The 16,444-nt window shown below is 47.8% G+C and overlaps 1 protein-coding gene across 1 annotated transcript in view; it reads right to left on the bottom strand.

The window, feature by feature from the left end:
* The window catches only part of dnah2 (dynein, axonemal, heavy chain 2), a 186,475-nt gene that overhangs the window by 78,382 nt on the left and 91,649 nt on the right, over positions 1-16,444 (bottom strand). Inside the window, exons 36-39 of the mRNA XM_030338322.1 lie at positions 14,244-14,396; positions 12,478-12,603; positions 7,456-7,674; positions 427-544 (exon numbers count right to left, since the gene is read on the bottom strand). Of these exons, the coding sequence (XP_030194182.1) occupies positions 427-544; positions 7,456-7,674; positions 12,478-12,603; positions 14,244-14,396 (616 nt within the window). The remainder of the gene's footprint in view (positions 1-426; positions 545-7,455; positions 7,675-12,477; positions 12,604-14,243; positions 14,397-16,444) is intronic.

Below are 16,444 nucleotides of genomic sequence, written 5' to 3'. Positions count from 1 at the left end.
CAAGTTAAGTGATTTAACTGATCAATTTATCAAATTTTTCTTTCTGGTTTGTGAGATGTATATTGCTTCCAAAACATCCTCCCCCTTGGGAACTTGGGAACCAACCACCACTGCTGCGTGGTGACTCCTGTTCTCTGCATGGATCATTAGCCCTACCATCCTACTGACCCTCAGTCCAATGTGCTTTTAGAGCATTTGAGTGCGTCTGGTTTCCTGGCAACTCAAAGGTCGCCGATCGTATTCTCGGGTCCCTGCCGAGCCAAGGGTTGTGGACGTGGCCATAAACGTCGACAACCGAAAAGCTGGCAGTCACCTCTGTTACGTCATCGCCACCACCAATGCGTGACTCAAACGTATGGGAGGACGGCGGACAATGATTTTGAAGCACTATGGAGGAGCCCCTGTGTGAGATGGACGTGAGCGTACCTGCGCACGCGGTCCTCATCAGGGAGGACAGCAGGCCATCGGTCCACTCGTTGGTGGACAGGTTGCTCTCTCCGTACAGTTCTCCCAGGCTCACCGCCTTGGGGTTCAGGGGGTAGTCCTGTGGAGGCGAAATCCAAGGCTCCCATGTTAGTTTGAAGAGAATGAATGTGCAAGAAAAGTTTGGAAAAGTTTGGAAAGATTGCTATCAAGAAGAAAAAGGACGCAGATTGACACTAAGGGGGGCCCATTATTGTTGTTTGTTCATAAGCCCGTCACCCGTGATTATTTTGGACAGCTAGCATCAAGTGTCTTCCATTAGCCGAGCTAATAACTTGGGTACATTGTAGTCCATTTAAAAAGAGTGGCGAGTCAACGTGTTCAAATGTAACACGTTGGGCTGCTGTTTCATGGTGATGAAGAGAATAGACAGAGAGAGAAAGAGGAGAGAAAGAGAGGAAAAAGAGCGAGAGTGATGGGAGAAAGGATCGTGAATAGTCAGAGGCGGAGGTAGGGGGGGAGGAAGATGGAGCCCAGAAATAGATGAGCACATAGCAAGGTATCGAGTCAGAAAATGAAAGAAAAGACGGCAGGCACCGGAAAGGAGAAGGGGAACGAGCTAGTGTGACAAAGCAAAAGAAGATGCAGGGGAAAAAGAAAGCGGGAGAAAAAGAAGAGAGGGAAAGAAAAGATTGGAAAAGGTAAGGAGGAAATGACGGAGAATAGGAAAGTGAGCGGTGGAGACGGAGGAGAGAGAAGAATAAAGGAGTAGAGAGCGGAGGGAGGGAGGGATAGAGAGAACATGAGAATGAGAACAAGTCATCGTCAGGGTGCAAGGGGGGGGCGTTAGTGCGGCAAGAGCGACAGAGCGAGGAAGAGAAATAGAAGGAGAAAGAGAGAAAGAGGGAGAGAGAGAGAGGGAGAGAGAGAGAGGGAGGGAGAGAGAGAGAGAGAGAGAGCAAGAGAGAGAGCAAGAGAGAGGGAGGGAGAGAGAGAGAGAGAGAGAGAGAGAGAGAGAGAGAGAGAGAGAGAGAGAGAGAGAGAGAGAGAGAGAGAGAGAGAGAGAGAGAGAGAGAGAGAGAGAGAGAGAGAGAGAGAGAGAGAGAGAGAGAGACAAGGGAGAAGACATAAATAGATGTGTTGAGTCTCAGAGGGAGCCCGGAACAAGGCTGAGAGTATACAGAATAATAGAGGACACACACACACACTAAGCTTGCTCTTAATGCAGAAGCAGTGTGGCGCTATTAGAGGGTGAAAGGGAGTAGAGGTGGCCGTGATAAGCTGAGAGCAAGAGGTCACCTCACATGGTTTTCGGCGGTTGCATGAACGCACACACACCCCAAACACACGCTTACTCGCACAGTCACCCACACACACACACACACACACACACACACACACACACACACACACACAGGGCTAGTTTTAACCAGGTGGGACAATCCTAATATTACTCCCCACCTACATACCCCTCTCTCTTTGGTCCATTTCTTTTTTTTAGCCTTACACTATGTGCGTAGGTGGGCGAGTGAAGGGGGCTGAGACAGTAACCGGGGTGATTGTGGATGGAGGGATGAAGCCGACACAAACACACACACACACACACACACACACACACACTTATAAACAAGTGCCGGTTTGTTTGTGTGTGGTTCCAAAGCCGTGCCAACCGGCCGCGGGCAGGGGTGCCAGCTGGGGTGTCATCAAACGTGGCTAGTGGTTAGCCGCCGTGCCACCATACATATTGTCACTGGGAAGCTAAGCGTTAAGCGCCGGCAATTAGCCATGCCTCTGTTCCCTGTCTCTCTCTTGTCGATACCACCACCGGCTAAAGTACGACGCCCAGTTTGTCTGTGAGTGTGTGTGTCGGCGCCAAAAGGCCATTTCAAAATGCCTGCATTGTTGCGTCTGTGTGTAATATAGGGACAGGGAGAGGGAGAGAGAGAGAGACAAAAGAGAGACTTTATTTAAATGAAATTATGGGAATTTGTTTGGCTGTGTGCATTAGGGAGTGTGTGTGTGTGTGTGTGTGTGTGTGTGTGTGTGTGTGTGTGTGTGTGTGTGTGTGTGTGTGTGTGTGTGTGTGTGTGTGTGTGATCGTGGGCATGCATGCCTATGTAAGTATTTATTTGTTTGTGTTCCCCGGGCGGCGTGTGTGTTAATGTGCGTTCGGGAGCTGGGGGATTGGGCGAGGCATGCGTTTACATTGGGAGGGGGGGTGGGAGGAGGAACTGGATGGAAGGGATGGGAGAGAGACTATGGGAGGGGGAGTTGGGAGAAGGTGTGGTGCATGGAGGGTGGGAGAGCGGGTAACGGCGGACTTATAAGAGGTAGGGAAGATGCATGGGGGGGAAGGGAGATGCCAGGAGGAGGTTGCGAGAGAGGAGAAGGGGATGGTGCTTATTAGCATCATCGGAGGGTACTAGAGTGTGACTCAGCCACCACCAGGCCTGGAGCACTCTGAATAAAGCTGGATGGACACATACTCTCTTCATACAGAGGAGAGAGCATAGGAAGTACTGACACACACACCGACGAACAGCCAGCGAGAGAGTGGAGAGTGGAGAGTGGAGAGAGAGAGAGAGAGAGAGAGAGAGAGAGAGAGAGAGAGAGAGAGAGAGAGAGAGAGAGAGAGAGAGAGAAAGAGAGAGAGAGAGTGGCAAAAATAATGGAAGAACAATGATATAAAGAGATAGCGATGAAAAGACCAAGCAAGATGGTAGAGGGAGAGAAAGAGAGTTGAAGAGAGACAGAGAGGGAGAGAGAGAAATATGGAGACAGTGGGAGAGTTAAAGTGTGAGAAACACAGAGATAGAGAGAGAGAGTGAGAGTAGAGAGAGGGAGACGGAGAGACTGCGAAAAAGAGAAAGAGAGCCAGGGAGAGAGAGAGTATATGAGAGCTGAAATGTCGCTGGAAAGAAAGGAGAAGATGGAGAACAGTGTGTATGAAGGACAGCTTTGAGACGGACGAATACAAACACACTCAAACCCAGTCTAGAGGCCACTGACATAAGACCGGGCAGAAAGTCCTGTTTTTTTTATCCTATTTCTTTCCAATTCTTTTTTGTCTATTCCGTTCTCTTGCCTCTCCTTCTCTCCGTCTCTCTTCCCTTTCTGTGCTGCTATTATTCAGTCTTGCACATTCTCTTTCTTCCTATTCTTTATCGTGCTCTCTCTCTCTGCCCTCTCATCTTCTGTACAAGATGATTCGCTTTGCTGCTTTAATCTCCGCTTAGGTTACCCGCTCCGTTAAACAGAAAAACACACACCCACTCCAACACACACCCACACACACACACACACACACACACACACACACACACACACACACACACACACACACACACACACACACACACACAAACACACACACACGGCCCTATCTTGCATCCGGCGCAATTGACTTTCTCACTGGCGCATGTGTCGTTGCTAGTCTGCAACTGCCGCAGAGCGTTGCACGCGTCGGTAAATTAGGGAATGATCTTGCGCCCCAAGGGGCGGTTCGGCAAAAGGAGTAGGCGTGTCCTGGCGCAAACATTCCCTGGTGCTATTTTGCAGTTTCAGAAATAACTTGCGCCACAAACCAGGAAATACCTTGTGTAGAACTTCCCAGTAAGTGTAACTATTACTTTATAATATATATATTGGAAGTGATCGATGTTATGATTACGTTCTGGGGTATTTGAGGAAATAAGTACCAACATTTACCACCTTATTCCGAATGCAGGCATATTTTATGTTATATTTTATATATGTTATAATTATACCAGGTTACAGGTTTGTCTATTATCATTCCTGATCTCCAGACTGTGTATCTGTGTATGCGCGACTAGTCCCAGTGCGCAGGCCTTGCCGGTGAGTGATTATAAACTAGCATGCTAGTAATTCAAATCAAGAATTAATATCACGGGAATGTTTGTATAATTTCATTGGTTAATTCTGGGTTTTGTGTTTGTGTTTTTGTTGCAGGTTTACAACCTATCTGTCTAATTAACAACTAATTAGTTATCGTCAACTTGAGAGGCTAGCGTAGCTTGGTAGTCAGGCTACCTAGTGCGTGGGTGCTTATTGTTTGTGTGAGTGCAATAAAAGTTCATAAAGTTACTCGAGTTGTATCCGCCGTACTTGTCCTGAAACCCTTCCAGTGGGGAGTTTATTGAGCTATAGTAGGTAGCTTAGTGAAAACTGGACACCTGGTTTAAAGTCAGTGGCGCGTTGTTCAGATCCTATTTTAAGGGCACATGCATAATGTTGCTTGTGCTCCTCGCGCATACACTTTGCTTCTCTCATCTACCTAGCCACACATTCTTGGTAAATGATTTGGAAAAGAACAGCTGATACAGCGGTAATAAGTTGTACTTTTAAATCAATGCATCTGCAAACACCGTACAGCAAACACATATTTTCTTGACAGACATCGTGTACATGCCCGTAACTTTTAGGATTGATGAGTATTTGATCGTGAGAAAACATTGTTTTACCGCGAGTGAGTGTTAAAAAGAATGAATGAATGCGGACGCGTGTATGTGTATGTGTAAAATAATTAATGAATGCGGGCGCGCATGTGTGCGTCCAACTATTTAAACACACGCAAACTAAACACGTAACGCATATTACAGTCCATGGCAATGTATATTAACGGGTGGACACATGTATATTAGGAACACAAGTCGATAACGATAATGCATACAACACTGATAAGAAACGATGTTTATAATGTATTGCGTATATCAATAAATAGAACCACAGTTACCGCATATCATATGTGTGTTAAGTTTTCTTTGCTGAAATTTATTTGAGGACTCAGTATTTCTGAAGTTGTGGAAGAAGACCTTATTCCATGTTTGAATTAGGCCATATTATTTGGCCATAAACTGAGCCATTTGAAGTTTGAAATTCATGTGCTTCTGTCTCATCGGAGACTGCAGACGCGCTGTCAAAATATCAACTCGTCAGATTCAAATGCGCTCATGGTTCTTAAAGGGAATGGGAGCTGGCACTCTCATTGGTTTATTGCATGTTACGCCCAAACCACACCTAATTAGGCTACTTCAGACCAACCCTTTTTAGATTTGCGCTGGGCACAAGAGAAATTTTTGCGCCCGGTAAAATAGCGACATCGCCATAGAACCGCCCAAAAAGCTACTTGCGCTTGGCGCTTCTCACTTGCGTTTCAGACCATTAAAAAAGGGCCCATAGACACAGACAAAAACACACACACACACACCCAAACACATATACACATACACACACAAACACACACACACACACACACCCAAACACATTGACACACACACACACACACACACAAACACACACACTCACACACCCAAACACATTGACACACAAACACTCACACACCAAAACACATAGACACACACACACACACACACGCACTTATACACCCAAACACATAGACACGCACACACACATAGATACACACACACACACACACACACACACAAACACGTAGACACACACACTCCCCCCACACAAACACACACACACACACCCAAACCAACTACAAACACAAAGACACAAAAACACACACACACACACACACACACACACCAACACACACAATCACACACCGAAAGATGTACTCACCAACTCTCACATAAAAACACAGACACACACATCCACTTCAACACAGACACCCACACCAACCCACACACACAGATATAGACACTCCAACACACACACCTTCATACACACACATATGAATACACACACACACACACGTGCACCTATGAACACACACACACACACACACACACACACACACACACACACACACACACACACACACACACACACACACACACACACACACACACACACACACACACGACAAGCACGCCAATAGGGCAGCATTATTCTGTCGGGCTCCCTCGGTGCGGGAGCAGAAGAAGTGAGGACCTCTTAAAGTTGAGGATCATGACGTACACTCCATTAAGCCGGAGAGGCTCTGAGTCTGCCCAGGGGCCCTGCTCAACTACACCAGCCACGCGGGGGGGGGGACATTAACGCACACGGAGGAGGGTTCACTAGGAATCTGGACCCTGTGTGTGTGCGTGTTTGTGTATGAGGTGTGTGGTTGTGTCTATCGTGGAGATCCATCTCGATGTTTGGTTGCCTGTTGGTGGGTGTGTGTGCGTGTGTGTGTGGGCGCGTGCGAGTCAGATGAGGAGAGGGACCCCTCGGGGGCTGCGAGAGTGGTCACATGTTGACGAGGCTCACTGATAGGTGTGATGTATGTGCCAACACGCCCCGTGCCACACACACCCATGGGCGATAATGTGTTATTTTGTGGAAGGATGCCCCCTCTCACACACACACAGACAAGCACGCATGCACATGCACACGCACGCACACACACACACACACACATGCACACACACAAACACACATGAAGACAAACAAGCCCTCTGGGAAGGGGATGTTTTGATATTCACGGTAAATGAGAACGAGATGGGTGGTGGGAGATAGAAAACCAGAGAGGATCATGGGAAATCCCCCTTAAAAAATAATGGGATGAAGAAGGGAAATGAGCAATAAATAAATCAAAAGCCTTTTGGCTGGAAGGGAAGTCATTGACTGAATTATTGCTATTGCCGTACGAAAAAAAATGTTATTTGGTTAATACTGAATGTTAAGATGTTAAAACAGAATTTAATCGTTGAAATTGTTTCAAACTCCCACTCACTATGCTCCTATTAGCCCAGCCATGGACCTAGACCTCTGCCGCAGGGAGGGCAGAGATGGAAAACAACAAGCAACCATAGGTTGTTGGTAACAGGTCCCACTCGTTGTCTCTGAGCCCGTATGAAATTCAAGGGTAGCGAATTGTAAATCCCAAGGTTGTGTTGTAAGATAACATCCCAGATGAAAATGTGGGTGTGACAGCAGAATGTACAGGACAGTAGTAGAAATAGAAAACCAAAAAGTAAAAGTGAACAAAAAAAGAAATGAAAAAGAGCTCTGAAAAACGTAAAGAAACAAAGTCCCCCAAAGGCCCCCAGAGGGCCGTACCCTGATGAGCTGGTAGCCCGGCTCCCCCTTGCGGTGCAGGGCGGTGAGGGCGTTCTGCAGCGTCCTCCAGGTCACCGTCTTGCCGCTGCCCGTCCGGCCCACCAGCATGGTGGAGTGGCGGGAGCTCTTGGTCTCGTACAGCTGGATGACCTTGGACACCGTGAAGGGGATGGGCTGCAGGCCGCGCTCACACAGCTCCGCCTCGATGGCCTCCCGCAACTAAGGGGGAGGGAGGGGGGAGAGAGAGAGGTTTGGGAGTTAGAGAGGTTTGGGAGTGAGAGGGGGGGGGGTGGGGAGTGAGAGAGGTTTGGGAGCAAGGGAGGGGGGAGAGAGTGAGGGGGGAGGAAAGAAAAGAGAAGGGTGTCGCAGAGGGGGAAGAGAGAGAACGTAGGCAAGAGGGGGGGAGCAAGAAAAGGGGAGATAGGGGAGATAATTGAGAGGTTTGGGAGAGAGAGGCGGGGAGAGTGGGGGCAAGAGAGGGGGGAGTGAGAGGTAGAGGGAGCAAGAGGGGGGAAAGCCAGAAAAGGGGAGAGAGAAAGGGAGAAGGAGATAGACAGAGGGAATAAGGAGAGAAGGAGACAGAGAGAGAGAGTGAGACGTGAACCCATGCAGACAGATGATGATGACAGGCAGACGGGGTGGGGTAGCTGCAGGTGGAACGTACAGCGGAGGAGCGGAGCTACTTTCTAGCAGCAGGGGGCCCCAAGTGATGAGTAGATCTTCCCCGGTCCCCCGAGGAGCTGTTCTCATTAAAACACATTACAGCCCCCGTGTCCCGTAGAGGCCCCAGTGCATGCAGACCCGCCGCACACACATTTCATTACAGACGACCGCTACGCTCTTCTTTTGCCTATAGGAAGTTCAAGATGGCTCACTTAATGTTTCTACCTACGCAACAAGCTCAGGACTCTTGCCTCACACAAACAACATACATGGGTGTATGTTGAGAGAGAGATGGACAGAAATACAGCATACCTGTACACACACACACTCTTACACACAAGCAGACACAAACAGACAACCTGGCACCCTTCGCTCACTGAAACAACTAAATTGATGACGGGCGACAAAAGTGGTTTTCCCCATTTCCAGCTTCACAGCCTTCCAGGCTTTCTTTCAGCGCCAGGTGTGTGTCAACAACACGTTTCGCAGACTAACATCTATCCCGTGCCTTTCCCTCCCCAGCCTCGCATTCCTCCATGTTCACCAGACAATAACTCTCCCTGTGGCGGGGTTCCTTGTTCCTCTCCCCCCCCCCCCCCCCCCCCCCCCCCCCCCCCCCCCGAACATGCTCTTTAGAAAACCTCAAGGTGCTGTGACCACTGTGTTTCCTCCGTGGAGAATAAGCCAATAACTCACATGGCTGCAGTCAGAATTATAGGTAGGAGGAGGCAAGCCTGACCTTTTCATGTGTATTATCTTCAAGGAAGCAAATACTGATCCTACCACAGCTGCTGAAGGCCAACAGCATTGGCAGACCGATATATCAGTCTGGTTCGGTATAGTTGATGTGTGCGTGTGTGTGTGTGTGTGTGCATACGCCCCCCCCCACACACACACACAGCTGTAAATCAGGACCAATGTTATCAAGCTGTTTTGCACAACGGGAAAGGAATCAGGCACAGAGACACGGAGAGAATGACAGGAAATTCAGGCTGCAGCATATAGAATAACGTGTGTTGTGAGAACAGCATCTCGACAACCACACCTGGACACAAAAACAAGATGGAAAAGGATAGAGAGAGACAGAAAGAAATAGTCTTTATAGAGACGACGGTCGAGATTTAGAGAATGAAATTAAGAAATACAGACACTAACCGACAGGCAGGCATAGAGAGACAGAGAGGGAGAGAGTGAGTGAGAGAGACAGAGAGTGAGACAGAGAGACAGGACCATACCTCACTAGACAGCGCGCCCATCAAGCCAAACATTTAAGATTACCTTATGGTCTAAAAATGAAAGAGGAGGAGCTCTTGAAACAGGTACAGGAAGAAAGTGAGAAAGGGATACAGAGGGAGAGATACAGAGGGAGGGAAGATCTTCCGTCTGGGCATATGGGGGTGGATGTGAGCAAGCGGTGGAGCCTGTCACAGCAGATGGCTGAGGATCCATTTAGCTAACAGGGAGAGAGTCTCAACGCCGCACTAATGATGCTTTCATCACCACCACGACACCTCCAGCCTTACAACGCACCCGGCCCAACGCCCGCTACATCTGGTGCCACGAGCAACCCCGCAAACACCACCGCCGTCCGCTTGTTGTTGTAAACAACGTCTTCAGAGTATGAGGTTGCAGCTTTGTGAACTTTTGGTTGATTTCTGATTTGTAGTCTCAACGCAATTTGTCTAGCTGTACCATGGTGTTGGAAATGTAGAAATCGTTGTGGAAATTAGAAGGCACCGATCACTCTACCACTTATAAATGATTTAATACTAAAATGTTTATTTCTGATGATGTGGCTATGGATAAACTCTGTCCAGTTGTCGTTTGAACTAGGTTGGGGAGCACTATAACTTATTTTGTAGCTACACCAATCTTGATTGTATCCTTAGGATGTGCTCAGCCTCACTTTAAAGTCACTATGGTGGATAAAAGTCTGCTGAACGGCTAAATAAAATAGAAGTGACGAATGGGGACGGGATGTAAGTTAATGACTTTTGCTTGCCTCTGCGCCAAATGTACATAACCTTCAGTCCATCCCTCCCTCTCCTCCTCTTCCTCCACACATGGCTGCTACCTCTAAATGAGCCATCTGCTTTCCACAGTATGGAGAGGACAGACGAGGAACCTAGCACAGATGAAGAATGACCTATCACAGCTGCAATGAATTATTCAGCGTGTGTGTGTCCATGTGTGTGTGTATGCGTGTGTGTGTGTGTGTGTGTGTGTGTGTGTGTGTGTGTGTGTGTGTGTGTGTGATTAGAGAGTGTGTGCGTTCTCTTCATGTGGTAAAGTACATTGTGTTATTCATCTAGGCAGATTTATGGAGCATGTTTACAAACATGAACCGGAGGTTTTGGTGGTTGGGGTCATGCATCCGCACGATCGGAGGACGCCCTCGCGCATACGCCGACGTGACAATGATCCCCGGGGTCGTGCTGATCAGCTGATTGACACACAGCTGTACTGGCAACAGTAAAGAGAGAGAGAGAGAGAGAGAGAGAGAGAGAGAGAGAGAGAGAGAGAGAGAGAGAGAGAGAGAGAGAGAGAGAGAGAGAGAGAGAGAGAGAGAGAGAGAGAGAGAGAGAGATGCAGAGAAGGGAAAGAGAGAAAGTACTTGATACAGACAGAGAGGGTCAGGGGGAGACAGGGGGATACTGAGAAATTGAAAGAGAGAGACAGAGTAAGACAGACAGCCACACAGAAAATGAGAAATGCAGGGAACAATACAGAGAGAAAGACAGACACACAGAGAGACACAGAGAAATGCAGGGTACAATACAGAGAGAAAGAAAGACACACAGACAGACACAGAGAAATGCAGGGTACAATACAGAGAGAAAGACAGACACACAGACAGACACAGAGAAATGCAGGGTACAATACAGAGAGTAAGACAGACACACAGACAGACACAGAGAAATGCAGAGTAAAAATAGATACTGGGAAATGCAGAGACAGATAGAGAAAGAGACGCAGACAGACAGACAGACACACAGCCAGACAGACAAACAGACAAACAGATAAATGCAGTGTCAGAGACAGAGAGAGTCAGCTCGACAGACAGACAGAGACAATAACCATGGTTAACAAAGAGTAAAATGCATAGAGAGAGGCAAAGAGATGGAGAGACAAGCTGTAAGACAAATGACAAAAAGTGTGGGCCTGGAGTCCATCTCTAGGCCAAGCGTGACTGTGTGTCATTCTGAAGCCTTGGCAGCGGTGGTTTGTGTGTATTTATATTTCAGCAGCACATTCGATATTAACAGTGTGCGTAAGCGTCTGAGGACATCGCCCGAGCCAGAGGCTATCAGCACCCTGGGCTCGGCGGACCAAGTGAGACCCAGTCAGATCCACAACTCTGTTCAGCTCCCCCATATCTATGAGCTGACTTCCCCTCCCCCCTCCCCCGGTCTCCGGGGGAGGGGGAGGGCCGGCCCATATATATTTCAACGCAGTAAAACAGACTGTACACACTGTGGTATGGGAGGACCCTGAAGTAAAGAAACAATGCAATCTGGCCGGCGGCGGCTTGCAGTGCTGGTCGAGGCGTGCTGCTAGATCAGTGCTGAGGCTGCTTGCTTGGGGGGGGGGTTGTGTTGACTTTACGCTATGGTGCACGTACCATGCCCAGGCTGTTTACCCTGTTTCATTTGTGTGATGTTAAATATGTGTGGGGGCAAAGTGTGTTTGTGTGTGCGTCTGTGCATGTCTTTGTATGCCATGTGTGTCTGAGGGTGTGTGTGTGTGTGTGTGTGTGTGTGTGTGTGTGTGTGTGTGTGTGTGTGTGTGTGTGTGTGTGTGTGTGTGCAGACTGTGTATGGTCTCTGTGTGTGTGTGTGTGTGTCATGAGTAGTGTGCAGTGAAACACTTGTCCTTTTATAGGCGGTTTATTTGTTTTTATTAGCGTGACGAGACGACATTTTGCGATGAAAACAATATCCTGAGTTTGAGATCCCAATCATGGGATATATCCCAATATCCCGAGATAGCGAACCAATCAAATTGCACCATTTTAGGAGGTCCACGTGTAGCATATACTAAGGTAATATAGTCATTCAGCTGATAGGTAACTGAATTCTGTAGTTTTACTCTGTGGTTTATAATCGGTTAGTGGGGAGCTAAAACACAGCATGGGATGAGATGTGATGTGAGATGTGTAGGCACAATATTCCTTTAGATATGTGAGCAAACTGCGGGTGAGCCACGTGCTACTGCAATGGGGATCAGCGGTGCTGTCATTGCAAAGATTAGAGCTGTGGTAATATGACGTGATGGGTTAGCGCTGAGCTATTAGCGTATAGGTTAGGACAAAGGGAAAGACATAATACGTTAATAATGGACTGGCAACAGGGCTAGTACCTTTCCGTAGTCGATGGTGGGCGAGTCCACCCCAGGGAACAGGTCCTGGATGATGCTGTTGAACAGCGGCAGGTCCACCGACGTCAGCTTGGCCAGGTTCATGTCCCTCATGGACATGAGGAGGATCTGGGAGGGGAGAGGTCACCAGAGGTCATCAGGGCACAACAGCTCGGTCGTTATTTTACAGACTTATCGTCTCTTTTACTTTTTACCTTCATGCAGCATTGGGGCGCCTGACACATGACCAGCTATAGTTTATCCATCTTCTCCCCCAAACCCAGAGTCCCAGAGAAACACTAAATAAAACTCAGTGGAACGCCAGAGCCGCCCCGACTGGAACTCTTGCGGCCATCCATCATCGGCTCCCCTCGCCCCTTCACCGTACCAGAGGATACAAATGAGCTATTAAACAACAAACAAACTGTTGTTTAACACCCCCCTCTTGGCAGTACACAAAGGAGTGACTTACGACTCAGCCTACACCCCCACCCCAAAGAATCAGATAAATAATCGAATAACTAAATCAATAAATAAAAAGGGGAACTGCGGAGGAAAGGTATGAGATGATGAGCTCTTTTCTATGGTGCTGTTTCAACTTTTCTTCCCACCCTTTGATACATTTTTGATCACAGCCCGGCTCCCTGCGGGGCGTTAGGCACACATTTTCCTGGTGTCAACCCCCTCCGTCTGAAGTCACTCTCTCATCAACGTGTGTGTGGATGTGTGGGCGTGTGTGTGTGTGTGTGTGTGTGTGTGTGTGTGTGTGTGTGTGTGTGTGCGTAGATGCTTGGATGCGATAGTGCATGCAACTAGTGTCTATTCCGTTCTTGTGCCTGAAGGTCTTGTTCAATGTTGTGTGCCTCTGTGTGTCTGCCTGTGTGTCTGCCTGTGTGTGTGTGTGTGTGTGTGTGTGTGTGTGTGTGTGTGTGTGTGTGTGTGTGTGTGTGTGTGTGTGTGTGTGTGTGTGTGTGTGTGTGTGTGTGTGTGTGTGTTTGTGCTTGAGTACATGTGCGAATAATTCTGCCATTCTCCAGTGCCGCTAGGTATTGTTCAGGCTAGGGCTGAGGGATGGTGGTGGTGATGGTGGGGTGGCAGTGACGGTGGGGGTGGTAATGTAGTCCTGAAGCAAGGAACCGGGACGAGTGAAGAGTATAATGTGAGGTCAGGGGTGAAGGGAGGGAGGAGGTGATGAAGAAGGAATGCCCGCCAAATGCTATTGCTGCCGTTTAGAATGGAAACACTATTATATTTTTTCATCATTCTTTTTTTAACAACAGAGATTAGAACAGCATGAGTCAATTTAAACAAGTAGATGTTGATAACCTTATGATCATCATCATGAATCACATATTGAGAACAATATCAATAACAACATTGCCATAATAGGCTTCCACAGTAACCCATAGTTCATAGATGTCTACTTCGAGCAAGGTTGACCTTTTATTATCCTTTTATATATCCTATTATCCTAAGACCATGTATGTTATTGATTTTCACTGTTGCCGTTGTAGAGTTACGAGATCAATCTCGATTTAAGATCGATTTAAGATCGATGTCATTAAGGAGCAGAAAGGAAGCTTGCCCAAGGAACAGGCCTGCATGTACTCTGCAAATAATGGGATTCCTGCTGAGAATATAACACCATAACCACTTGATTATCTCCTGTCAAAAGTAAAATTCCAATATATATCAAGATAGGAAGACAAAGAGAGAGGGAGAGAGAGGGCTAGAGAGAGACCAACCGACAGAGTTGAGCAGTGTCTCACCTCTTCCCCGGGCAGATCAGGACGAAGACGCCGCTTCGTGCCGGCGTAGCGTAGCAGGGAGGTGAGGGCTCGCAGGCCGAAGTCGTAGTGGTCCTGCTTGGACAGCTGCTGCACCGCCAGGGAGTACAGCGTGAACACCTTCTTGGCAAGGAGCTAATACACACACACACACACACACACACACACACACACACACACACACACACACACACACACACACACACACACACACACACACACACACACACACACACACACACACACACACACACACACACATTTAGACTTGGGTTGCGGTTTGGATAGTCAAACAATGACATTGTATCTCCTTTCCTCACCTCTTTTCCTTGACCTTGTGGATAAGGTAATGAGGTACTGGAAAGGTGTGAAGAAGAATTCATATGGACTTAGAGAAAGACAACCGCGATGCTATGAGAATCCGACTGCACTTTACAGTAGACTACATCATTGAGAGACAGAAAGACACACACACACACACACACACATTGATCAAGGTTGATGGATATATATGGGCAGAGAATAAAAAGCAAAGATAAATTGTGAGCACCCAAGAAATTAACTAAAGAAGTAGGTACAAATAAATGAAAAAGGGAGAGAAAAAATCAGCGAGAGAGGTGGGAGAGCGAGGGAGAGAGACAGCATATAAAGATGGTGTTAACCTGAACAATTGCTGTTAACCTGAGGATAGAGAGAATCAGGATGGCCACACAGAGCATCGCGGCAGAGGTGGGAGTCAAAACCGGGGGCCAGGCAGCCGGTTAACTCACTCCATGAAAATATAAAATAAATACAACATGACATCAGGTTTGAAGTCCCCGGCAGGTTTGACCGTGAAGAACGTCCTTTCATCCATTCGGCCGGCCAGCATCCCCTCTCTCACACACCCATGCACCCACACATGGACACACATGCACATGCAGCACACACACACACACACACACACACACACACACAGGAAAATGGGAGCCTGAGCTGTGACATACTCTACGACAGCCCCAATCTCACATGCACACAGACACACACACACACACACACTCTCACAAATACAGGATAATTTCATTGCAACCTGTGACATGCACTACATGACACACCCACACACACACCCACACACACACACACACACACACACACACACACACACACACACACACACGCACACATACACAGGATAATGTCAATGAAACCTGTGACATGCACTACATCAGACACACACACATACATACACACAGTGTGATTTTTGAATGTTATGTGTATGTGTCTACAGGTGTGCACTACAGGTGTCCTGCCGGGGTAGCCTTACCTAGCGTGTGTGTGTCTGTGTGTGTGTGTGTGTGTGTGTGTGTGTGTAGTAACTTGTATCACAGGCTTTTGCATCGACACATACACAAATTCAAAAAAGCGAGAAAGAAAGAAACAGATATCCAGAGAGCAATTGGGAGAGGATTTGAGGTTAGAGCCTTTGAGAGAGAGAGAGAGAGAGAGAGAGAGAGAGAGAGAGAGAGAGAGAGAGAGAGAGAGAGAGAGAGAGAGAGACAGAGAGACAGAGAGACAGAGAGACAGAGAGAGAGAGAGAGAGAGAGAGAGAGAGAGAGAGAGACACACAGAGAGAGAGAGATAGAAAGGAGGAGAAAGAAGGAAAGGGAGAGAGAGCACACTTCTAACATGCTAGACAGAGCAGATGATGGGCTCGGGGGAGTGTAACATGCCCCCTACCCCCATGTGTTCCAGCTCAAAGCGTGGATCAGAGCACTCTCTCAAACCAGGCCAAAGCTTCCCAAAGTAGGCCAATGGACAGGCCACCGCAGCCCCGCTGTTCTGCGTTGTTGTGTCGCTTCTGTCCTAGATTCCATGCGGTCAATAGGACGCTGTCCATGCTGTGACATCGCGTAGGGGAAGGGGGTGTCTTTAATCACCAGACCTCACGTGTATGGTATATCTGTGGGAACAGGATTCTCCAAAGCTAGCTGAGTTTTTTTTTACATCTTATGTTATTGATGTGAAAACAATTAAATCAGTACACCTCGCCTATTTATTAGAGGAAACATTGGCACCGGTGAAACCAGCCCGTAAAAATCGGTGGCGTGTGCAAGGTTATTTATAGGAAACGGTGGACAGAGGGCGAAGCGATGTAATAAATGGATTGCTGCAAATTTGTTGGAGCAGCTTGAGATTGCAGAGGC

This window comes from Gadus morhua, chromosome 17 (assembly GCF_902167405.1).
Source record: "Gadus morhua chromosome 17, gadMor3.0, whole genome shotgun sequence".
In the NCBI taxonomy this organism is placed as follows: Eukaryota; Metazoa; Chordata; class Actinopteri; order Gadiformes; family Gadidae; genus Gadus; species Gadus morhua.
The sequence above is the reverse complement of the archived record's forward strand: the minus strand, read 5'-3'. Positions and strand labels throughout refer to the sequence as shown.